Source organism: Eretmochelys imbricata, chromosome 6 (assembly GCF_965152235.1).
Source record: "Eretmochelys imbricata isolate rEreImb1 chromosome 6, rEreImb1.hap1, whole genome shotgun sequence".
NCBI lineage: Eukaryota > Metazoa > Chordata > Testudines > Cheloniidae > Eretmochelys > Eretmochelys imbricata.
The window spans coordinates 68060739-68086709 of record NC_135577.1 but is presented as its reverse complement, the minus strand read 5'-3'; the positions used below and the strand labels follow the sequence as shown (position 1 = coordinate 68086709).

General features: G+C 42.2%; 1 protein-coding gene across 4 annotated transcripts in view; it reads right to left on the bottom strand.

Moving 5' to 3' along the window:
• The window catches only part of PSEN1 (presenilin 1), a 54113-nt gene that overhangs the window by 6369 nt on the left and 21773 nt on the right, over positions 1-25971 (bottom strand). For all 4 annotated transcript variants that reach the window (XM_077818764.1, XM_077818765.1, XM_077818767.1 and 1 more), the window contains exons 5-9: positions 22602-22669; positions 21119-21339; positions 10368-10466; positions 6979-7065; positions 3817-3990 (exon numbers count right to left, since the gene is read on the bottom strand). In XM_077818764.1, the coding sequence (XP_077674890.1) occupies positions 3817-3990; positions 6979-7065; positions 10368-10466; positions 21119-21339; positions 22602-22669 (649 nt within the window). The remainder of the gene's footprint in view (positions 1-3816; positions 3991-6978; positions 7066-10367; positions 10467-21118; positions 21340-22601; positions 22670-25971) is intronic.

Below are 25971 nucleotides of genomic sequence, written 5' to 3'. Positions count from 1 at the left end.
GCCTCTGCATCTTCTGCCACCAGGACTGAGGCCCGTTGCTTCTGAACTTCCCTTGCCCCTCAAATTGTTTCTGTTCATCCTGGCCTAGTGGGAAGGGCCCCAGAGCTCTGCTACCCCAGATGAGGCACAGAAATCTAGGACTCCTCTTCTCCACAGCAGCTCCTCTCTCCTTCTCTCTTCTCCCTGTCTTTGTCCCCTTCTTCCCTCGCCCTCTCCTCATCTTTCCGTCAGGGTTCCTGATAACCCCATCAAGCCCTGCAGCACCAGGTTTATGGGAGTGGGTCCTCCTCTTCCCACCATGTTTTTCTTGCCACTGCTGCCTCCACCAACCAACCCAGCCGTCTGTTACTTTTCAGACAAGGGGAAAGGAAGAATTAACGTAGCTAAACAGATGCACTCTACAGTCAGAGGAGGCTGGAAAACATGCTCCTTAGCGGTGAGGTTTGTTTCTCTGGCCCACAAACCCCAAGTCAAAGTACACTTTGGCCCTCACCTCAGACTTAGTTTGACCCTCCTACTCTAAGTTAGAATTATTGGGTTTTTCTAGAGAGGTCCTCAACAGTTCCCTTCTGAACTCAAAGGAGTCCCCATATCTTAACCATTCCCCACATTTATTTTTCAGCCTAGGTCTACACTGAACAATTAGATCAACCTAGCTACATCGCTCAGGGCTGTGAAAAATTTTGCACACTGTGTGACGTAGACAGGTTGACCTAACTCCCCCGTGTAGACGCAGCTGGGTCAACAGAACAATTCTTCCATCAACCTATCTGCTGCCTGGATGGATTATCTACATCGAAGGAAAAACCCCTTCCATAAAGGTAGGAAGGGTCTACACTAGAGCGGCACAGCTGCAGCGCCATAGCTGTGCTGCTGTAGTGTAGACATACTTCATTCGTATGAGGCTATGACCATTAGCTGGATGAAACGCTCTGCATCCCATCTGATCTTTGATTTGCAAGGTGGTTCCCCGTTTTGCAGGGACTCAGCATGGTTGCCCCTGAGCCTCTGCTAGCACAGGAACGGGGTGTGACTGTACATCCCTTCCACTCAGTTCTTGTCCATGTTCACTAGAAATTTCCTGTGAATCTGGGAGGACTGCAGCTCAGGCTGCAACAAGTGTGGGGAGAAAACTCCTAGTCTGCCTTTAGACAGACAGTCCCATGAAGGACAGACTCCAGAAACCCTTTTCTTTACTACCTCTTAAACCTCTACAGTGGTTTCAGCTCTTTCAAACAGAGAGAGACAGTCCCAAAACCACAGGGTTTGTAGTAAATCAAGATTACTGGCGAGGGGAGGGGAGGGAAGGGGAGGGGAAAAGAGATCGATTAAAACAAAAGAAACAGTCTGCATAAAATAGCTAGTCTTCAACCAGGCAAAAGCCAACTTAGGTCACTACTGGAAATCAGAAGCACCTTACACTTCTCATCTCCCTGGAGTCCCTCAGTACCACCGCTCAGGTTACTCTGATCTGTTCACTGTGATCTTCCCTAAGACTTAACCATTATGTGTTTCCTAAATTCATTCAGGATCATGTTCACTACTTTGGACCAACTCTTTTGGTTCTTGTTTATCCTGTAAGAACTTTTACCGTTTGAAGCCTTTTGAACATGTACACACACAATAGTCTCCCAGCCCCACTCCAACGTCTCATTTACAAAGATAGTTTCCCATACTCCTAAAGGCCATGCTTTCACATGCTGATTGTCTTGACTGGAGATGCCAATCTAACCCTAACTAAATCTGTCTTTAAAGAGACAGGTTGTTTTGTTTTATAAGTCACCCTTCACTTTATTGTACTCTATCAGCTATGAAGCACTTTCAAATTAACACTGATCTGTCACAGAAGATACCAAGCTAGAGGCCAAGTGAAGCACTGCATGGCAGCACATTCCAATCTCACTAGATTACCAGGCTCCAAGAATATTAACAACTTTTTTTTTTTTAACTCCTGGTGGAAAGGTTCATTGTTAAAACTAAAAAGTCATTTTGGAAACAACTTCCGAATATCTAAAACATCTAGAATTGCAGCTACTATTCAAAATTTAATTTCTCATCATATTGAGGTCTAATTTAATGGAAAAGGAAGTATTTGAAAACTAAAAGAATTATGCAGAGTTAGGACTAGCAGTTGTCCTGATCTCAGTTCTAAAGGGCTTTCAAGAGACAGCTGTAGAAGGAAATTAATGCCTTACCGTTACTTATCACTGACTACAGTGATTAATAATCCAAGCTCCAGAGACACATGCTAAACTTTAAGGGAAAAATTCAGTAGGAACCTTACTGCATGGATCCAGTACAGAATTTGTTTACTTACCTTTATTAGCAAAGTGACATTAAAAAAAAATACTTACAACATCCCAACTTACTCTTAAAAAACACAAAACTAGTGGGTTGCAGTAACAGACTGTATCACGGCTTGCTCTGCACAGTGATCACTGCATGCTAAAACAATTCTCTCTCAAGTCAAGTTGTGTTGAACAGTAACTTGATGAAAAGGGGAGTGTTGAGAATGCTGTCTTACCATGCTGAGATATTAAACATTTAAATACTGTTGCAGTGTATTAAACGCTCAGTGATCAGTGCAATGGCTACAAAGCTACTGCCACACAACGTGAATTTCCCAACATACTTCTAACAAGTTATTGCTGGCTGACAAGTATGACCAGCAGCACTGTAAATATGCTACTAGAACTACTGATTGTAGAAATAGAGGGAGGAAGACACACATCTTGGAACAATTTGTTATTTTCTTCATTTAAAATACCCACATGGGCAGGGAGAAAAAGTGCCTACAGCTGGGACAGGAGTCTAACACTTACTTTAAATAACAATCCATTCAGAAAACTATAACTGTCTACCAACACAGCCAGTCTACACATAAAAGAATTAGGTCAGTTGTTAAAAGACTAAAAATACACTCCACCCCACTCCCAAGATCCCTGTGCCCCTAAGTGTCCTTCCCAAAAGCTCTGGCAAAGAAAGAGGCTTTGCAGTTCACTCTGAAGGTCAACAGAGATTTGGGTTATTTTGGAGAAATGCAGGCAGTAAACTCCAAAGATGCGGTTATGAAATACACCCTACTAACATCCTACCACTTTCAACAAGTGCCTTCACAACTATGGCAGTAACGCACGGGGGGAGTCTGCCAGACAGGCAGGTCTGAAAATGCTTAGTGCTCTACAGGTCCAACACCACCTTAAATTCCACCTGGAAACGAAAAGCCTGCCTGTGCAGATCCCTGACTCCTGATGTTATGTGCTCACAGCGAGACACTGCATTTAACAAGCAGGCTGCTACAGGGGGAAAAAACAAAAACCAAGCAAGCTGCAACATCCTGCATTGAACTTTGGTTTCTAATTAGACTTAACATTGAGTTTTGTGCAGAGTGTACTACGGTATTCTAATCTTGAGGTGACGAAAGGCATGGATCGCCGTTGCAAGGTCTGTATCCAAATGGATGATCATCTCTGACCATCAGCAGACTGAAAAAAGCCATTCAGGTCATTACTGTTAAATGACAGTTTAAGCAGATAGGGAGCTAACACAGTTGATCAATAGCAAAATAAGAACAATTATCTCAATATCTCCCCTCTGCAGCGTCTCAAACGAAAACGAACAAAGACACCTAAATGGAGCTCCATCCAGTCCTGTGAAGGTCATCAGGTGGATCAACATGTCCTCATCATTAGGGACTTTTCAGCCCGTCCTTGCAATACAGCGTACTATGTAAGTAACATATGAATGAACAGACACATTATCTTTAGCTGACTGAAAACCAAATGTACATTTATTCAGTCTTGGAACAATACTTACTCTCTTCTGGGTCCTCGCTGGCTTGGGAGTTACTAGGGAGAGCCTGAACAGCAGCCCGGGATTCAGGAGTTGATTCAAGTGGCCCTATTCGGGTATCCCTTTGTTGCTCCCATTCCGGATTGAAACCTCCGTCATCCATGTCAGCATCTTCATTCTGAGTCTGGTTCGGTGCGGCTCAAGGGAAGAAAACAATAGTATAAAACCTATTTCAAAAGTGTTTCTCATACAAAGACACTCCTGTTAATACAGTCAGACACATGGGGTAACTGTCCTCCTCTAGTCGGCACTGGTGAGACCTCAGCTGAAGTACTGTGTCCAAGGTCAGGTGCCACACTTTAGGAAAGATATGGACAAATTGGAGAGAGTCCAGAGGAAAGCAACAAAAATGATGATGAAAAAATGATGAAAGAATGGCCATAGTGGGGCAGACCAGTATCCTGTCTTCTAACAGTGGCTGATGCCAGATGTGTTAGAGGAAATGAACAGAACAGGGCAATTTATCAAGTAATCCAGTTCCATCTTCGGTGGTCAGAGGTTTAGGGACACCCAGAGCACGGGGTTGCATCCCTGACAATCTTGGCTAACAGCCATTGACGGATTTATTCTCCGTGAATTTGCCTAATTCTTTACTAAGCCCAGTTCTACTTTTGGCCTTCATAACATCCCCTAGCAGCAAGTTCCTATGTTGTGTGAAGAACACTTCCTTATGTTAGTTTTAAAACTGCTGCCTATTAATTTCATTGGGTGACCCCTGGGTCTTATGCTACGTGAAGGAATAAATAACACTGTCATTCATTTTCTCCACACCAGTTAAAATTTTACAGACCTCTATCATATCCCCGCTTAGTTATCCCTTTTCTGAACTAAAAAGTTCCAGTTTTTTTAATCTCTCCTCAGATGGAAACTAATAATTTTTGCTGCCTTTCTCTGTACTTTTTCCAATGTAATATATCTTTTTTAAGATGGAGTGACGTGAATGGCAGGCAGTATTCAACGTGTGGGCATACCATGGATTTATATAGTGACATTAAGATATTTTCTGTCTTATTATCTATCCCTTTTCTAATGGTTCCAAACATTTTGTTTGCTTTTTTGACTGCTGCTTCACATTGAACTGATGTTTTTAGAGAACTATCTACAATGACTCCAAGATTTCTTTCTTGAGTGGTAACAGCTGAGTTAGACTCAGTCATTTTATATGTATAGTTGGTATTGTGTTTTCCAGTGTGGATTACTCTGCACTTATCAACAGTGAATTTCATCTGCCATTTTTGTTGCCCAGTCACCCAGTTTTGTGCAATCCCTTTGTAACTCTTCTCAGTCAGCTTTGGACTTAACTATTCTGAGTAAATTTGTATCATCTGCAAATGTTGCCACCTCACTGTTTACCCCTTTTCCAGATCATTTATGAATATGTTGAAAAGAACTGGTTGCAGTTCAGATCCTTGGGGGCAGTCCGCTATTTACTGTGAAAACTGATAATTTATTCTTACTCTTTGTTTCCTATCTTTTAACCAGTTACAGTGAGATTGTTGATGCAATATGAGGTTACAGCAAAATGTCATCCCATTATATCATGATCTGACATGACAACATGAGGACATTTTGTCAGCAGAATGTCTTTGACTCTCTCCAGTGAGACAACAGCTCTATACCACATGCTCACTGGATGGGAGCCCTTAGAAAAGGGAAGAAAGCAGAACCACTCAGTGTTGTACAGAAATCTGTGAATGGACTATCAGGAAACCTGATCAAATCCTGCCCTTTCAATGTGGCCTTATTCTTTAAACTCTCATTTTATAAACTTTGCCTTTCCCTGCACATGGATGTTGCCTTACCACAACTATCCTCTGCACTGAACTGAGCTCAGTCAGTACAGGAACTCCTCACTTAACATTGTAGTTATGGTCCTGAAAAATGCAACTTTAAGCGAAACGATGTTAAGCGAATCCAATTTCCCCATAAGATAATGTAAATGAGGAGGTTAGATTCCAGGGAAATTTTTTTCACCAGACAGAAGACTGTATACCTTTTTTATATATATATATATATATATATATACATACACACACACACACACACACACACAGAGTATAAGTTTTAAACAATTTAATACTGGTACACAGTGATGATGATTATGAAGTTTGGTTGAGGTGGAGGAGTCAGAGGGTGGGATATTTCCCAGGGAATGCCTTAGTGTTAAATGATGAACTAGCAATTGGCTGAGCCCTCAAGGGTTAACTCTCACACTCTACAAGGCAGCAGGAAAGGAGGGAGGGCAGACAGAGAGAGACAGAGACACACACCCTGTGTGTGTTTGAGAGATAGAGATGTGCATTTCCCCTTTAATTATGAAGAGTGGGGTCAGAAGTACACTGCCTTGTTAATTAGATCAGGAAGCTGAGAGGGACCACAGCTGCTGCTGCCTAAGGCAGCAGCTCCCTCATCCGTGTGTCCCCCCCTGCTCTATGGAAGATGGGGTAAGCAGGGTGCAGGAGCTGGGGGGGAGAGGGACACCTTGACATTAGCCTCCCTCTTCTTCCCCTCCCCCCCCACGGCAAGCAGGAGTCTCGGGGAGCAGCTCCAAGACAGGGGGCAGGAGCAGCACATGGCAGTGGGGGGAGGGACAGCTGAACTACGGCAATTGATAGCCTGCTGAGCAGCTGCTGCACAGGGAATTCAAGGGAGCAGGGAGCTGATAGGGGTCTGCCGATCCACCCTGGTTCCAAGCCCCCACCAGCTAGCTACAACGGGCTGCTCTCCCTGCAAGCAGTGGACAAAGCAGGCGGCTGCCAAACGGCATTATAAGGGAGCATTGCACAGCTTTAAACGAGCAGGTTCCCTAATTGATCAGCAAGGTAACCATGTTAACCGGGACAACTTTAAGTGAAGAGTTCCTGTACTTGTTGAGACAAGTCTCTTAAATAGAAACCAAGAGTTCCATAATAATGAATAGCTGCAAGAATATTAATTGCATATTAACTGAACATCATTTGCAGTCAAGACAGATTATTTCTAGTGGGGCTTTCACTCTTAGGGAGTGGAGAACCATTTGTTGCCCGGTCTGTGCAAAAAGTGTGTTTAAAAAGCTCCATCTGAAAGCAGGGACAGTTCTCTGTGAAGATGTTCTATAGTAAGAAAACATGCAAAAGAAATCCTCACCTTGTTTATCGTAAGTGGAGCTTTTGGAAGCTTTCCGTTGGGCTTCCGGGTCTTCCTCAGCCATGTTCACTAGCCATATCATCGTTGCTATTGAAGAAAACACGCTGGTCAATATGTGCCAGCAGACAAACTCTGGTCTCAGCATTGGGCTATCGTTTCTCTACTACCTTTTTTGCTGCAACTATCTTCTGTCACAGGCAGTTTTACTTCCTTTTAAACTACTTAAAGGCATACTAATAGATGGGATTAAGTCAGTTTCAGCTACAACACATCTTCTAGATCTGACTGGATACAGACTGGTCATAATAAATGTTATAAAAATGGTAAGTTGCAGCTGCCTTAGAGATACAGTTTCCTTTTAAGAGTACACATTGAAAAACTGAACTGAACTGATGATTCTCCTCCTACTCTCCTTTACAGAAGCAACCAGATTTTCATTTGGAAGTAGAATGACTGGTATTGAAGTAGCACCAGTTTACACAGGCAGTGCTGGTAACTGAATCTATAGAAGTTATTTTTCTTTTTAAAAGGCTTGTCACTTCTTCTATTCTTTTACAATTCAATTGTATTCAATTTAAGTTGTTTATTTTAAGTTCAAGTTTGTTGTTTCCCAGCCCTAACTTCCACTTCTTGGGCATACAGAAGGGCCGAGCCAGCTATTGGCGGATGTTACTAGTACAACAGAACTAAGATGCATCCGATGACGTGAGCTGTAGCTCACGAAAGCTTATGCTCAAATAAATTGGTTAGTCTCTAAGGTGCCACAAGTACTCCTTTTCTTTTTGCGACTACAGACTAACACAGCTGCTACTCTGAGAACTAAGATTGACAGATAAGTCAACCCTCACTCCACCCAACTCTCTCCCCCCACCACACTTCTCTCCTAAGCAGCCAAATGGAGTCTACAACATAAGACATTTCTACTGTGCTTGACATTTTAATAAGTTTTCTGAATCAACATGATATTTGCTAGGTTTTCAGGACATCATAGTATCTCAAAGCTAGTATGTATGGAAAATGTCAGTGGTGGATACCCTAACAAATCAGATCTCCAAGTAACAATCTGTCTGATGAGTTGGACATCACCACATTCACCCACCCTTCTATATCTGAGATGGCAATACCTAGGTAATAAACTGCATTTATCCTGTACTTCTGGCCAGCTTTTAAAACACTGATCTTTAATGTCGATTTTTTTTATTTTGGATAAAAACATGGCAATTCCTCTTAAACAACTAGAGTCTTCCATTCAATGTCAAAGTATTTTGGATTTTTTATAGCTTGCCTTCTATAGAGCCTTTCAGATGATCTCAAACAGTCCCCCGTCGTCTCCCCCCCCCCGGGCACAAAACAAGCCTCACAACTCCCCTGCGAGATAGGTATTGGCCCCATTTTATACAAGACAACTGAGGCAGGGGGATGATCAGATAGCGAGTTAATGTCAGAGCTAGGAAAAAGACAACTCCTGACTCCCTGTCATCCCACAAGACCACAGTCCCTCTCCCAATTGTAAGGTCTTACCCAGTCAGCTTTCTTGTAGTGTTAAAATATGTAAGCAGTTTAACCAGATGTTCTGAATTTATCCAGTCTGAATGAACAGTGCTTAAAAAGCTCTATACACTCCCAGTAGCCAGAAATCAATATGCAAGATAAGCAGGAATCCCCAATAGTGAGCTCCATGGATGATGCCCTGGTGAGAAGACCAGTTGCTGGTAAGGGAGAGGAAGCTGGCATTACCATAGTGGACCTCACTAGGGGGCTCAGGTTTTTTTAATCAGTTTCCGGCTGCTGGGTACCTGATTAGTCTAAAATATGGCTGCTGGAAGGGAGAAATAACTCTCTTTCCACTATCTGAGAGACTCTTAGCTGCTGGAGGTGAAAGTGTGTGTCTGGTACTTTATCTTCACCTGGCATTTTAGTTTCAGTTCTCCTCCTCTTTCATCCCAGAGTTTTCCTGAGCAGCAGCAAAGTAAAATTGGTTGATTCTTGACAATTTCACTGCTGCTCCCAGGATTACCAACAGCAGCAGTGAAACTGATCAGATTTGTGCTAGTTTTACATTGCTGCTGCTTACTAGAGCTGGGCAAATAACTGATTTTTTTTTGGTTCTACTTGAGCCAAATCTAAAAATTTGGAAAAAACGTTGGTGAATTTCAACCCAAAAAGGTCTTGTTTCCAGGCATTTTTAAAGGCCAGATTCACAAAACTGCCAGAGGTAGTTGTGGTCCTTACCTTATAACTTTTAGCTCAATGGTTAAGACATTCACCCAGTATGGGGGGGACCTGGGCTCAATTCCCCCATTTGCCTGATATGGAGCCAGGACTTGAACTTGTGTCTTCCCCCACTCTGAGGAGAGTGCCTGGAACATCCTGAGACAGGTCTCTCTCCTATTGAAGCTATCCCACTTTGTATAAAATACTTGAATAGTTATTGGAACATAGAGAGAAAGTAAGAACCACTCTATAGCTCAGTGGTTAGGGCACTCACCTGGGACGTGGGAAACCCAAGTTCAAATCTTTGCTCCAATGCATAATTATGTATACAAGGTAGAACAGTTTCAACAGGAGAGACTGAGAAAGATCATAACACAATATCCCAGAATACACCAAAATATATGTGATTAGATGGGGGGATGAGGAGAGACCCAAGTTCAAGTCCCTGCTCCATATCAGCTGGGGGACGGATTGAACTAGGTCTCCCACTTACTGGGTGAGTGCTCTAAACACTGAACTAAAAGTTACAAGGTGGGCACACCCCACATATACTTTGTGAATATAGCCTAAACATGTTTTTGGGTTAAAACTAGTCTGCAGATTTGTGTCAAAATTGCAAATAATTTCAGGTCGACAAACTATGAGCAACACCAGAAGCAGACACACACAGAGAACACAGAAACAGTTCACATTTAATAAGGTATTCCTTGCAACCATAAGCTAGAAACATAATTTTTAAAAGTCTGAAGAAAATTGGTTTCTTGCAGGAATACATGGGATAGGATCCCCTCGCTCTGTGGTGAGTAGATTGTTTAAGCCCTGCAAATGGATATATATTTCTAAACAGAAACAAAGCCTATCCTAAGCATGCTACAGTCACATTCTACTGATGCTGTTTTGGCCAGACCAAGATCCTTTACCATTTTTTACCATTTTAATTTAAAAAGAACAATGTGTGCTGTTTTTATCTTGGAATATCTTATAAAGAACATATTTCAGGTTTCTGAGTAAATAGCAAATTAAGAATTGAGGCCCAAGGAAATGAAATGTGATCTCCAGCTGCACATGCAACAGAACATATTAAAGCAAAGGAAGCCAATGGGATGATTACATCTCCTTTCCTCAAGGTCAGGCAAGAGATTACAAATCTAAAAGCTTTAACGAAACATACTTACAGGAATAAATAAGTGCTGGGAAGAGTGTTTCATTTCTCTCTTGAGCTGTTTCAACCAACATACGAAGAGGACCTTTAGGACATAGGACAGCAACCAGATCTGCAGGGGAGAGCACACAGAAAAGATCCTGTACTACAGTATTACAGACTTGGTTTGTAAAAAGTTTTTATGTGAGAGTGGCTGCAGGGATATGGTAATGGGATACCCTCTAAGATGCTGCCTGGAATATAGACCAGGTTAATGAGTTTGTCCCAGTCCTGTTTTCAGTGATAAGATACAAGTCCAGTGGATGTAGATATTGATGGTAAATAGAGTTGATAGTTTATTATATCTAAATTATGTGGCAGGGACCCACCCCCCGTCAAGCCCTCTCCCCTATTCACTATATCCCTCAATTCTACTGCCACTTTTAATGTCTGGCATACAGCAGTGTCAGTGCATGCCGCACACTTGCTCACTGTAGGAGGTGCAAGAGTGGAAGACTGACTGGTCAGAGGTCTGGGCCTTTGGCATAAACACATATGTTTTCCATGTTTAACTTCTATGATATGCAAGTGCATGGTTCTCTTTGGTTCCTTCATGTTCCCCAGGGTCTGTTGCGCTCCATCCATTTTAGGTACTTACATGATCCCCCCCCCCCCCCATCACTGCAGTAATTGAGTGCTTCTTTAATGTATTTATCCCCACACCACCCCTATGAAGCAGGGCGTTATTATTATTCCTGCTTCACAGACTGAGAATTTATGCACACATGCTGAGTGACATGCCCTTGGTCACACAGAAACTCTGTGGAATTGAACCCAGGGAACTGAGTCCCAAAACAGCGCCATAAACCACTGAGCCATCCCTGCTGGCTCCAGTCATCAGGGCACACAGGGAGAAGAGCCCTACTCCCAAGAACTTTAGGAGTAAAGACACTTATAACTCTGTGGCCAGCTGGACTTAAACCCTGCAGCAGGGCTCCCTGGTTTCTCCAAGAAACTGGAAATTATGGCAAATTCAGATAAACTCAAATATTGGAAATTTTAATAAATTAAATAAGAATGCAAATACAGTGGAGTTGCATCTTACGCGGGGGTTAGGTTCTAAAGTCAGCGTGTAAGGCTAAAATAGTGTATAATCAAAATTACCCTTGAAAATCCCTTAAATCGCCCATAAAGTACAGTATACTGTACATGGTTTTGTGTATACAACCCTGTACAGTAATATGTATAAATGTATAATGTATACAGTAATGCACAATGTATAAGAGTACATATGCAAAATATAATTTTACAGTACTGTATTTTTAATTACAGGGGGGTAATTACAGGGGGTCACTGGGACTTGATGTCGAGCCAGGTGACAGAGAGCTTGGGTGACGGAGAGCGAGTCGTAGACGAAGTGGTTGGCTCTGGTTCAGCTCAAGAAGTTGATTGCGTTGACTCATCTGATGCTGGTTGTTTTTCCTTGAAAAAACATGGTGATCGGCAACTGTCGCTGTTGTTTTTTGAGCTGCTCATACATTTCTTGATACAGTCTCAAATCGTCCGTAATACAACGTGTGATTTTGAGGCTGTGTTCCATAGAGGGATCGTATTCAAACATTAAATCATTCTTCATTGACAGATGCAGCTTCACCAGTAGTCTGCACGTTTTTGAGGTTGAAGAGGTTCCTAAAATTGTTAAGCCAACCTTGGCTGGCTTTGAATTCCTTCTCATCAGAAGGCTGTCCCTCTTCGGCGGGAGGTTTGAACAGCGCGTAGAGGCTAAGAGCCTTTTCTTGCAACATGTTGGCATCGATTGGCACACATTTACGGTTCATGTCTTCCAGCCATAAGTTTAATGCCTTTTCAGTCTTCATTAAAGTCTTATCATGCACCTGGCTCATCACTTGAGCAGTTATTGGAGCATTTGATGCCACAGCTTGATGAATTTCTCTCTCTAATCTTGATGGCATGGATGCTAGATTCATTGCAGCCATATTTACATGCCACGTTGGAGACTGACATACCGTCTCTCAGTAAGTCCAGCACAGCCAGCTTTTCCTCCAGCGTTGGAACAGATCGCTGTTTCTTCAGTTGAGCACCAGATGAAGTAGTTGGCTTGCGTTTAGGGGCCATGTTGTATGAAAAATACGTATCTTTAAACTCTAGAATCACACTCAGCACGGCGAGATGCTCACACTCTGAGAGGCACGCGGGAACTGAGACAGACTGAGGGAACAGCAGATTCACATCTACTATCTCACCCTCACTCTGGGGCATACGCTCATTGAGCGGAATGGTGGGCAGAATCGCCTGCACTATTTACAGGTATCTTGTTATGTTTCTTTTTTTTTTTTGCCGAGAGCATATAGTTGAATTTGCGTAAGTTAAATACGCATATGATGCGACTCACCTGTACACTAATTAACATATCTGGAGCTATTCTGACATTACTTTTGACGAGATATTACTTTTTCATGCTGTCCCCAAACTGTTGTTTTTCAGCATGCTGTATATTTTTAAACTCAGACCATGTAGTTTCATCACAGAAGCTGGTAGAGGCACGCTTGGGGTTTTGATGACTGGGTAGTAAACAATACAGCATCTGACAATTTTGGCAACCAGGAAGCAGCTGAAGCTTTGTGTACTGGGGAGGTTGTGAATTCCTCTCCCTCCCTTGTAGGCAGGGATGGGTGTAACTTCAAATTTGAAGCAGGATTTCATTCCAAATTCCTCATTCCACACCCTTGCTGCCCCACTGCACTCCATCACAATACCTATGGAATATCCACCTCAGCATTTGGGGATAAGCACTCAGTCTTGAGGTTTCTGCTAAAATTATAATAAACTGACAACTCTGAAACCTAATGATGACATTGTTGATGTTTGGATTGTTAACAGTCCATTGCGTACACATTGTAAAACATCTGGTAGATCAATAAAGAAAGGTTAATCACTTTATGATAACGGGAGTCCTTTGAGATGCATGGTCCCTATGGCTATTCACTGCTCCCACAACCAGAAATTCTTCATTAGCAGTGTCTGTTGGTCCACACCAATGCACTGTGTCTCCTCGTGCTGCAAAGAGAGGGTGTGAGGGGTGGGGCAAACCAACTGCCTCTCCAATTCCGACTCTGCTGTGAATCACGTGAGAATCCAAAGCAGAAGGGAAGGAAGGTGGATTGTGAATACCCATAGGAACCACACATTTCAAAGAACTCCTGTTACTATAATGTAAGTAACTTCCCTTTCTTTGAGTGCTAGTCTCTATGGGTATTCACTATGAGTGACTCCCAAGCAATGCCTATTGAGAAGGCAAGTGCGAGGAAGAGCTTTGCACCATGGGTGGTGCGCAATGAAGGCTGCGGGAGGCTAAGCCTCCCCAAACCTCACGCCACTGGGGGAGGAGGAATGGTGGATTTGGGGCCCCCAGAAAAACTGCCCCACCCCACCACAGCCCTGGGATCAGGGCAGGGGCACAGACCTTTTTTGCTCTCACAGCCACAACAGGGAGAAGGAGGGGGGTGAAGCAGTGAGTGGGGGCAGGGCCTCGCGGGGGGAGAGAAGAGGCAGAGTGGGGGCAGGGCTGCAGGTGGAAGGGGCAGAATAGGGGAAGGGGTCCAGACTCTCAGCCCCAGCCAGAGCCAAGAGCTGTGTGCAGTACCAGCCAAGGCTGAGAGCTTGACTTCAGCTGGGGACGAGCTCTTAGCCCCCATCCTCATAGCTCTGACTGAGCCCCAACCCAACCCACCCCACCCCCTGGTCAGGGCTGTGGGGGGGCTGAGAGCAGCAAGCGGGGGTGTGGCCTTGGAGGAAAGAGGCAGGGCTGGGGGCGAGCCTCTCCAAGGGGAAGCTTCAACCGCCACCCACGCTTTGCACCACAGTTAGCAAGATTGGAGAAACGAAGGAAGCCTCCTCAGCTGAGGCTTGAATCAGGGAATAGTGCCTGGTAACATGCCAACAGAGCCAATCTGCCAGTCTATAGGTTTCCAAGAGTGGGACTCCTTGAAAGGATGCCACCGAGGCAGCTTGCACTCTGGTAGAGTGAGCCCTGACAGACTGGGAAGGAGGGACTACTGCCCTCTCACAGCAGAGAAAGATTCAGAATGGATTTCCAGCTGTGAGTCCCTGGAAAGACATCGCCTCTCCCTTCATCCTCTCAGATATGGAGACAAATAGTCATGGAGATCTTCTAGAGTGCTTTGTCCTATCCAGACTGCATGCCCCCAGGGCTCCAGCATTCCATTTCCTGCCTCTATATTCTCTAGGTCTTCAGTTAAAAAGAAAAAAGAAGTGAAGTGGAGTGTCCAGTTCAAATGAAAGTCAGATGGAACCTCAAGGATGAATTCGCAGTCCAGTCTGAGGGATACTCTGTCCCTGTGAAAGACAATATAAGGCAAGGGCCCTGAGGGCCCCTAAGCTCAACTACTCTCTTGGCTGAGGTGATGCTGTGAGGATGGCTACCTTCATTGATAAAAGTAAGAGGCAGCACGAAGCCAAGAGTTCAAAGGGCAGTTTCATGAATTGGGAAAGCTGTAGGTTCAGGTTCCAAAACAGAGTAGGTCTTGATACCAGTGGGAACATTCTGACGGTGCCTTTTAAGAACTTGACTGTTGTGGAATGGGTGAAAACCCTCTACCAGAGGGTAAAAGGCATTGATAGCTGCTAAACAAACCCTTAATTTACTAATGGATAGGCCTGTGACTTCCAATGAGAGGAGACAGTCCAGGATAAGAGGAATGCCAGATTCCTCTAGAAGCAAATTGCGCCTGACACCACAGGGAGAACCACTCCCACTTGGCAGTGTAACACTTTCCCACAGAAGGTTTTTTGCTTTTGGAAACGATGAACAGGACTTTCTTCAAGCAGGATCTCTCTAATTCTGTCATCCATCCAAAAACAAGGCTGTCAGGTGAAGGGCTGCCAGTTTGGGATACCTGGTGCCGCCCTTGTTCTGTGATCATAGGTCTGGAAATGGGTACAGGTGACTGCATGGGTGGGAGGCCACCTGTAGGGCCATAGAGAACCAGAACTGCTGGGGCTGGTCTTTTGGAGGACTCATGTTAGGAACGGAATGGGAAGGAAGGTGTGCATCTACAGGTCTGACCAGTGCATAAGGAATGCATCCTCTCTGGAGCAGTTCTGTGAGCATCCAGAGAGCAATAAGTTGAGCACCTTCTGTTGTCCTGGGTTGCAAAAAGTTGGAAGATGGGGATCCCCAATGGGAAAAGATTCATTGGGTGACAGACAGGTAGAGCTCCCACTTGTGAAAATGCCTGCTGAGGCTATCTGCTAGGGAATTCATTACCCCAGGCAGATGCACTGCAGAGGATGATCTGGTGCTGGATGCACCAGTTTCAGAGGTGTACCACCTCCCTGCAGAGCGATGCAAACCTTGATCCTCTCTGTGTGTTTATATACTAAGCAGTGGTCACACTGTCTGATCTTACCTGGACCCGAATGGATTGAATGAAGGGGAGGAATTGTTTGCATGCTTCGTGGACTGCTTGAAGCTTGAGTCGGTTGACCTGGTGTATGCACTTTTAAGAAGTCCAGGAGCCCTGAGCTATCTGGTCACCCAGGTATGCCACCCCAGCCTCAGAGGGACACATCTGTCACGGTGTCTTTGTGGGTGGGGCAGAAGCAAAGGGAAACCCCATCACACACAAACACTCTCTCTCTCTATTCCCATCAGCTGAGAGATATCCAGACACTGGGAGGAAGCGCGACTCTCTTATCCAAGGAATCTCTTTGGGACAGACCTTACTCAGCCAAACTTGGAGCCTGCATAGGTGAAGCCTGGTGAAAGGGGTCACATGGACGCATGCAGCCACGTGGCCTAGAAGTACCAAGCAAGATCAGACTGCCATCTGAGGACCGAGACAGATTGGCTACCAAGCTCTCATTGCAAAGAATCTGTACTGTGGCTACACATGAGTCTACGACCGCTACAATAATATCTATAGTCATTATGGGTGTTAAAGTGGACACTCCTGTATTTACTTGAAGTTCCAAGGAGTGGCATATGTATAGCAGGGCAGCAATTGCTATTCGTACTCCTGATATGATTGCCCAGCCAGTGACATAGACTCACAGGGTTGGTGCTATAGCCCCAGCTTTGGAACAGTCGGTTTGGATTCTCTAAAGTAACATTACAATTTAAGAGAATAGGTAAGTGGAGCGTACAGAGGTATTGTATAGAACGTGCAAGTCTCACACAGGCTGCCAACCTGCCTGCTCCCCCTTGAACAAGAGAAAGCATGAATATTTATATATGGAGAGTTTGAAAAAACTAGGATTATTAATCTTGGAAAAAAGGAGTATTTGCAAGGATTTGACTAAGGTATTCAAAGTGATGAGCAGCATAATGAAATATGAGCAGCCCCCTTTTTCATCAAGTCCTCTGGTTCTTGTACATGGGACAATGAATGAAACTAAAAGAAGTAAATATAAAATCAAAGGAAGTCACTGAACCAGACATATCAATAAAGGTGGTCATAAGAGTATAGCAGTAGGAATACACTACCGACCACTTGACCAGGATGGGCATTGTATTATGCTCAGGGAGATTATAAAGGCTACATAAAAAGAAAAGCCAATAATAATGGGGGATTTCAACTATCCCCATATTGACTGGGAACACATCACCTTGGGATGGGATGCAGAGATAAAATCTCTGGACATCATTAATGACTGCTTCTTGGAGCAGTTAGTCCTAGACCCCTCAAGGGGAGGGGCAATTCTTCATTTAGTCCTAATAGAGCACAAGATCTAGTCCAAGAGGTGAATATAGCTGAACTGCTCAGTAACAGCCATCATAATGTAATTGAAGATAACATCCTCATGGGGGGCGGGGGGAGAGAAGAAACCCATCACAGTCGCTTTTAACTTCAAAGAAGGGGAATTACATAAAAATGAGGAAGCTAGTTAAACGGAAATTAAAAGGAACAGTCACAAGAGTGAAATGTCTGCAAACAGCATGGAAATTTAAAACATCAGAATAGAGACTCAAACTAAATGTATACCCCAAATAAAAAAAACCAAACAAACTGAAAGAGGACCAAAAAAAAAGTCACCATGGCTAAACAGCAGAATAAAAGAGGTGGTTTAGAGACATCCTTTAAAATTAGAAGACACATCCTACTGAAAACAGAAAGGAACATAAATTCTGGCAAGTCAAGTGTAAAAATATAATTATGCAGGCCAAAAAAATTTTAAAGAGCAACTACCAAAAAGACATAAAAACTAACAGCACAATTTTTTTTGAAAAGCAGCAGAAGCAGGAAGCCTGACAGAAAAATCAGTGCAGCCACTGGACGATCAAGGTGCCAAAGCAGCACTTCAGGAAGACAAGACCGTTGCAGAGAATCTAAATCAATTCTTTGCACCAGTTTTCACTGCAGAGGACATGAAGGAGATTCCCATACCTGAGCCGCTCTTTTTTAGGTGACAAATCTGAGTAACTGTCCTAGTCTGAGGTGTCAATAGAAGAGGTTTTGAAACAAACTGATAAATTAAATAGTAGTAAGTCACCAGGACCAGAATGTATTCACCCAAGAGTTCTGAAGGAACTCAAATATGAAATTGCAGAACTACTACCTGTGGTATGTAACCTATTGCTTAAATCAGTTTCTATACCAGATGACTGGAAGAAAGCTAATGTAACACCAATTTAAAAAAAACCAAAAACTCCAGGGGTGATCCTGGCAATGACATGCCATTAAGCCTAACTTCAGCACAAGGCCAATTGTTTGAAACTAAAATAAAAAACAGAATTATCAGACACCTAGATGAACTTGATTTGTTGGGGAAGAGTCAACACAGCTTCTGTAAAGGGAAATCATGCCTAACCAAAATATTAGAATTATTTGAGGGAGTTCAAAGCATGCGGACAAGGGTGATTCAGTTGATTAGTGTACATGGACTTTCAGGTTTCAGAGTAGCAGCCATGTTAGTCTGTATCCGCAAAAAGAAAAGGAGTACTTGTGGACTTTCAGAAAGCCTTTAACAAGTACCCTCACCAAAGGCTCTTAAGCAAAATAAGAAGTCAGGGGATAAGAGGGAAGGTCCTCTCATGTATCAGTAACTGGTTAAAAAATAGGAAACAAAGGGTAGGAATAAATTATCAGTTTTCACAATGGAGAGAAGTAAACACCGGGTCACCCAAGGATCTATGCTGGGACCTGTGCTATCCAACTTATTCATATATGATCTGGAAAAGAGGATAGGATATAAAATTACTGAAGATAGTTAAATCCAAAGCTGATTGAGAAGAGTTACAAAGGGATCTATCTAAACTGGGTGACTGAGCAACAAAATGGCGGATAAAATTCAATGTTGCTAGGAGCAAAGTAATGCACAATGGAAAAAATAATCCCAACTATACACACAAAGCGATAAGAACCATTAGCAAAGGGATCGATAAGATGACAAAATATCATAATGCCACTATCTAAATCCATAGTATGCCCACACCTTGAATACTGTGTGCATTTCTGGTCACCCCATCTCAAAAAAGATATATTAGAATTGAAAAAGATACAGAGAAGGGCAAAATCAATGATGAGAAGTATGGAACAGCTTCCATCTGAGGAGAGATTAAAAAGACTGGGACTGTTCACTTTACAGAAGAGAAGAGTAAGGAGGGAGATGACAGAGGTCTATAAAATCATGACTGGTGTGGAGAAAGTGAATAGGGAAGTGTTATTTACCCCTTCACATAACACAAGAACCAGGGGCACCCAATAAAATTAACAGGCAGCAGTTTTAAAACAAACATAAGGAAGTACTTCTTCACACAATGCAGTCATCCTTTGGAACTCATTGTTATGGGATGTTGTGAGGGTCAAAAGTACAACCGGGTTCAAAAAAGAATTAGATAAGCATCTGATAACCGTGGAATTCACCCCTACCAGGTTGAAAATAGTCCAAATGTGGTGACCTTCAGGTCACGCTGTGAAGCCTGTGTTCCTTGGGCTAGCACTCAGGGAAGGATAAGGTGCTCCGAGTGTGGGGTTTCTTTGGGGAATCCGAGGGGTGGGGATTATTATTATTATTGGGTAACTGCCTATTTTATATTGGACAGGAATTGCTGCTGTTTGTTATTGTTATGGAGTGTATTTCACATGGATGGGACAGTCTTGTCTAAACATCTATGTTTAAAGTGAAATAAATGAAATCTTATGACTACTAACCCTTGGGTTCATGCCAGCTGTGATACAAGGGCTTAATAAGCAGTTGACCTATGAAAGCCAAGGAAGACTCTCCCTACCTCATTCATAAACTGGGTCAACCAGCTAGTGCTATGTGCATAAGGAACATTTTCACCTTCTTCTGAGGCATCAGATACCTAAGGACAATACTGGCCTAAGATGGACAAAGGGCCAATCAAGTCTGATTAATCCTGTATTTCTACAAATATGGAGAAAAAAAACAAACCAGACGCTCACCTTTCCTGCTATCAGGGAATTTCAGACTCTGTGTCCATCTGCAGTTAAAATTCACTTCTGCGCTTCCAAATTAATTCAAACTCTTTATGAGCAAGTTTGCACTGATACTCCTCTTTGCTATAAGAAATTTCGATTATACACTAGGAGCTAGATTATACACAAACACATGCTTGCGCTAGCTCTTGTCTTGGTCACGTGAGTATCAATAGAAGTGTAGCATGGCTAGCGGAGGTATGGCTGAGCCACGCCAAGTACAAACACACCCAAAACCAGGGGTTAGGTACTCAGCACAGCTCAGCCTCTGTTGCCACGATCCATGCTACCACCGCTTCATTGCTACTTATTCTCGCGCTAGCTCTCATCAAGCTAGCGTGAGCATGTGTACACAAGCAGGGGAAATCATACTCCTAGCTTGTCATGTAGACGTAACCTTAGCTATTCTGGCCTATTATGTAAACCAAATCAGTCTTTGAGACACATCTGCCCTTATAGCAAGATCATGAATAGCATAAAATACAGAGTACCATTCCTACTGAAGGGTTTCAGTGCCCTTTAAAAGTGTATGATAACTGTCTGAGACAGGTTATGTGATCTCTAGATATAGTTTATTGCAGCCTTCTCTGGGATGAAACAGAATATGTGATAATCTAGAAAAGGAAATGAGTACTATAGCAATTTGAACTGTGGGAGAGTGTTTAACCATGCCATGACTAGATCCTCCTGTGTGAAGGGACTTTTCCCTAAGGAAAACTCCTAGAGGAATTTCTGAGATTACCCCCTTCTTGTCAGGAGATGGATTGGCCCCCTTGGTATTTGGAGGACCCTAGGGAGGCCACAGCTACCCACGTCAAGCCCTTGTACCCAGGATGTGGCTCCAGCTTCCCAAGGAACTGCTTCACTCTGGAAATGCAATAGCTCCCAAGGGCCCTTGAGGGAGTGGGAGACACAAGAGTTATTTTCAATGAGACCAGAAGGAGGACTACAATATGGGTCACATGCCTATCCTCTCCTCCCTTGTACTACCCCAATTCCAATCCCATCTGCACTTCCTGCACACCCGGAGAGGGCCCCTCATAAGGTCCAGGGTATGTGGACAGAGACAGTATTGCAGAGGCACTCAGAGGTAACAGCCATTTGAGGGGGACTTACCCATGGGTTAGATGTAAGGGAACACAGTCTGGTCCCTGGAATTTGAGTAAGACATTGCAGCAAAACCCTTGCCCTGCCTGTGTTTGGACCCTGGGTTTTATGTCTGGTCAAACAGATGGAAGAAGTGAAAGTAGGAAGAGGGCATGCCATCATCATTGCTGGTATTATGCTTTTTTCAGGATCTTACCATATACTGAAATCACAGCTAGGATAAGCCATGCAGTCCATTCAGGAAGGTATTTAATGAATACCAGCGCCATGAGAGCACTGATCATAATGAGATATGCTTGCTGGAGCCGGAGCGGGCCTTTCCAGTGAATGCAGATCATTCCCACCACACCAAAGTTCCAGATCATGAGCGCGAGTGTGATGTAGTCCATGGCAACGTTATAGGTTTTAAAAACCTCACTAAAACATTTAAGAAAAGGAGATTAGATAAAGAAAACAGGCAACTGTTTCTCTAAAGCAATGGCAAAAAACAAAGAAGGCAAACTTGAGAATTAGATTTTAAAACTCTACACTCCATGTATTTTAACAAACAAAGTTGTTCTTTTATTAGATCTTAATTAGATCTGACAATGACTCAAAGAAACAGTTTGCTTTTTGAGGAAGAGCTAGTTTTACAGGGTGTGTTTCATTTAAACTATTTCAGGTTTACTAATTCAGTTTTCTGCAGTACAATCCTCCATTGACCCTCGTTTCCTTCTCAGTCACAGATCAAAAAGCTGCCAGCACAGGACATCAATGCAAAGTAGTTACCTTGATTAACCTATAGATGGTCCTCCATTTTGTAAGTAAAATTTCCAAAAAATAATTTCCTGGCATACAAATGGCTCTGTTAGTTACCTGCATGGAATGTCAACTAGACACATAGCACCACTGTGTCAACCATGCAAGGGAAGGAGGATGTAGTGTGAATGCTTCAGCTGATCAGACATTGTCCTGGGCCCTAATGAACTGATTTTTTTAAACTAAAGAGAACAAAATATTCTGTGAAATAAATATATCTAAGAAATTTAAAGTTATGACGGCTCTCCAGGAATATAAGCCTGGGGTTCTTCATTCATTTTTGTCCTATTAGATGAAATCATAGTGCTAACTCAGGGGTAAGAAATGCATGCTGACTGTAACAGAGTGTTTGGGGTCTGCATCACCATTATAGCTGCCCACCGTTCCTAGAAAGTAAAAATCTCCCTTTGAGGATGGAGCTATGTTTCTCAATCAGATATGAGAGATTACTGAATACAATGAATGGAAAAACTACTTCGCAGGGAACAAGTGTATTTTCTCCAAGTCATAGGTAACTTCCACTGGCCTGTGAAAAATCAGTGCTTGAGCTTGCTGAACGGCCATTCCTGATGAGGTGGTGAAGTGCTGCTTCAGGATTTGACTTACAAGACAAGTACAAAGCCTTGAAACACAGGTCTATTCTGCTGTAGATGCAAGCGCATAACTTTCATTAGATATAATAGAAGTGTGTATCGGTGACAGAACAGATTCCTTTCAGTAGATTAAGTCTTTGAGACTGTTCCCAAATAAATACCCTTTGCATGGCTGACCCTTACCAATTACCACGGTGACATGAGGACAACTGTTTATGTATGCTTATGGTGAAGAGACAAAGATTGGCTGGAAGGCAAATTCTGAAGTTGAAACTCTTGTAGACTTACCCCAAGTAGATGAATGAGAAAAAGAAAAGCAGCAATAGAGAAGAAATGATAAGCCAGCCATGGATCACCTGAAAGAGAAAGACACAACAATAAACATCTCCATTTCAAACTGGACATTTTAAAGTTAATTACATCTTTATCAAAAATGCCTTTTTAAGGTTCAATTTCATAAGCAGAAGATATAGTAATATCTGAGCCAGTTTTCAGAGTACCACTCACAGCCCCCAGCCATATTAATATCTTGTGGTTAGAGCAAGGGAATGAGATTCAGAAGTCTTTGGCTCCATACCATACTCTATACTGATACATTGATTTTTGGCTAGTCCCTTGACTTCTGTGCCTGAGTTTACTCATCTATAAAATGGGGCACTACTTAACCAACCATTGTAAATTGCTTTGGAATCCTTGAATAAAAGGTGCTCTATAAGTGCAAAGTATTTTTAGCATATTAACTTACAGCACTTTGATAATGTTGGCTTGATGTCAAAGCAGAATATACTGCATTGTAAAATACATGGAAAACATCTATTAATTTTTCTATTATTTAAAGAAATGAACAGCCCAGTTTCCAAATCAATAGCAGAATCTATGTGTAACCTTATGGATGAAGTACAATGTTAAAGTGTTATATTTATGAATTCTAGCATATTAAAATCAACTAGAATTAGCATAAGGCATCACGTAAGGAATGAATGAATAACGAATGTAAGCACCTTTTTATTGCATATGAAGAGCAAATACTAACACACCTAATAGTGTGATCTATACACATCACACAATTTGATAGCAAAATACATCACCATGTATATCAAGATGACAACCGTGTTTTGAGATTAAAGTCTAGCAAGACATACATGAATTTTACAAAAAAAAGTTACATTAGAAAATATCATCAAACCTTGTTTTAAGGAGTGAGCATACTTTGGGACAAGTCCTTCATACTAATGTCCCAGACTAAAAACAAAGATTGAAGAGAATTTGGAAAGCCCTCTAACTATGATCATGTCTGAACTGACAGGCTGCAAGATGACAAAATGCTAGATTTCCTAAGTACCCGATTACAAAAAACAAAGCTCTGAAATGCTACATCAAACTGGAAGAAAATCATCCAAAACCCAGGGAAAAAAGCAATAGAAGATATCTTTCAAAAACAACGGAAGGAGGGGAACGGACAATCTCTTCAGAAAAACAGATTCCTAGAATTGTAAGTCAAAAACTCCAACCTGTTAAAGACTTTGGGCAAGTTCTGGCCTTAAGAAGAGTACCTTTGAGGTGCAATGAGGTATGAAAAATGTGAAATATAAAGAAATATTTTTTTCTTCTAGACAAGGAACCTCACACACAAGCTAAGACATGGACCCCACAACTAGTTTAAAGTTCTTTATAGATAAAGAAGTCAGAAGCAGTAATTTAGTACTTGCTTGAACTGGTTAAAATGGCACAAGGAATCCTACCTGTGTTGAAGCCAGATTCAGAGCAGAATTTACTATTCAAAACAACTATACATCCAAGAGAACTCAATCTTTCTGATCTGGAGTTTTGTTTTTCCTCCTTATTTCCCTCCTTGCAAATGGTTTATATTGGATTTTAAACATTTTTAAAAACAATAAAAACTTATGAAATTTAATGTTTTACCTTGTAGAGATTATTTCTGTTTCACTAGTATTTATTTGACTTACATGAAACAGCAACAACCTTCTAACAAACAAAAGAGTGTCAAGTTTCATATAGGTTTTAAATGTATTTTCTTAAGTGTGTTCAGAGTCCTCTGCAGGATCTCTTCCACTTTCTATCTCTTCCTCTGGGCCATCCTTCATGATGTATCCCAGTTTACAAAAAAACCTCAATGTAACAAGACTTGTTGGCAAGCCTGGGTAACCTCACAGGTTAGCCTCTCTCTATATCTGACAGAGCCGTCTCAAAAAATAAAGGATGCGCAGCTTTCTCCTTTGCATTAAACATTCGGTTTTTAAATGCTGTTGGCAGGGAAGACGTCAAATTTCTGTCACCAACAACTGTTACAAGGAGAAGAACTCTGAAGCTGGGGATCAGCTTTACAAATAATGTGTAAGGCTACACATATATTCTGATAGAGTGAAAGACTGGATTTTGTTTTTAAAAACAAAATCTTTTCAGGTCACTTTGATGGACAAGATGACATAACTTTATGGTTAAATGAAAGACATATTAGCAATAAGAAAACCCCAAAGAAAACTGTCCTACTGCCTAGGAAGAGAAGAGACCTAGCAGTCCAGTGTGCCTGAATACTAATGTCCCATTCTAGCAAAGAGCAGATCTGCTCTACTGAACAAATGCCAAAAAGTGCATAACTAAGGGAGCGGTTCTCAACCAGTGGTACACAGAGGTCTTCTAGGGGGTACATCAATTAACCTAGATATTTGTCTAGTTTTACAACAGGCTACATAAAAAGCACTAGTGAAGTCAGTACAAACTAAAATTTCATACAATGACTTGTTTATACTGCCCTATATACTATACACTGAAATGTACGTATAATACTTATATTCCAATTGATTTATTTTATAATTATATGGTAAAAAGGAGAAAGCAAGCAATTTTTCAGTAATAGTGCACTGAGACACTTTTGTATTTTTAATGTCTGATTTTGTAAGCAAGTAGTTTTTAAGTGAGGTGAAACTTGGGGGTATGCAGGACAAATCAGACTCCTGAAGGGGATATAGTAGTCTGGAAAGGTTGAGAGCCACTGCTCTAACGCCCCAATCCTGCAATACTTACATGTGCTTAACTACCGTGAGTAGCCTCACTGATACCTAACTGAAACAATTTGGTGTATCACACCACTTTCCACACCAGTAATGTGTGTTCTTCACATTACATGGCTTTTCAAATATTAAATCATTTTCAAAACCACCTGTCCTTTTCTCATAGAAGTTTCTCAACACACTACATGTGAAAGATAAGTGTTATCCAAAATATTTCGTAACATGTCATGGCAAGTTTCTAGACTTCTGATTAAAACATTTCCACGTCTCACCTGACAATGACTCCTAACTGATTTGTTGGTACAGAGTCAGCTTGCCTGCTAAAAACCTGAATAAAAGGGACTTGCCACGGTTTGCAAAATACAGGGAATTAAATCTGGAGCTCTGGCAGTAAAAGAATTTGCTTAGACAGACTAAAAATATGGGGGAATTAAGGCAAAAATAAAAATACATGAAAGAATAAGAGAAACTACTCAGACAAGCTGAGAAGGCTTGATTTCTGGTGGTTAGAGTTAGAATCTGAAATCACGACCAGCTCTACTATTGATTTGCTCTGTAACCTCATGTAAGACGCTTCACATTTGGGCCTCAATTACTCCAGTTGGAAAATTGGGACAATACTTTCC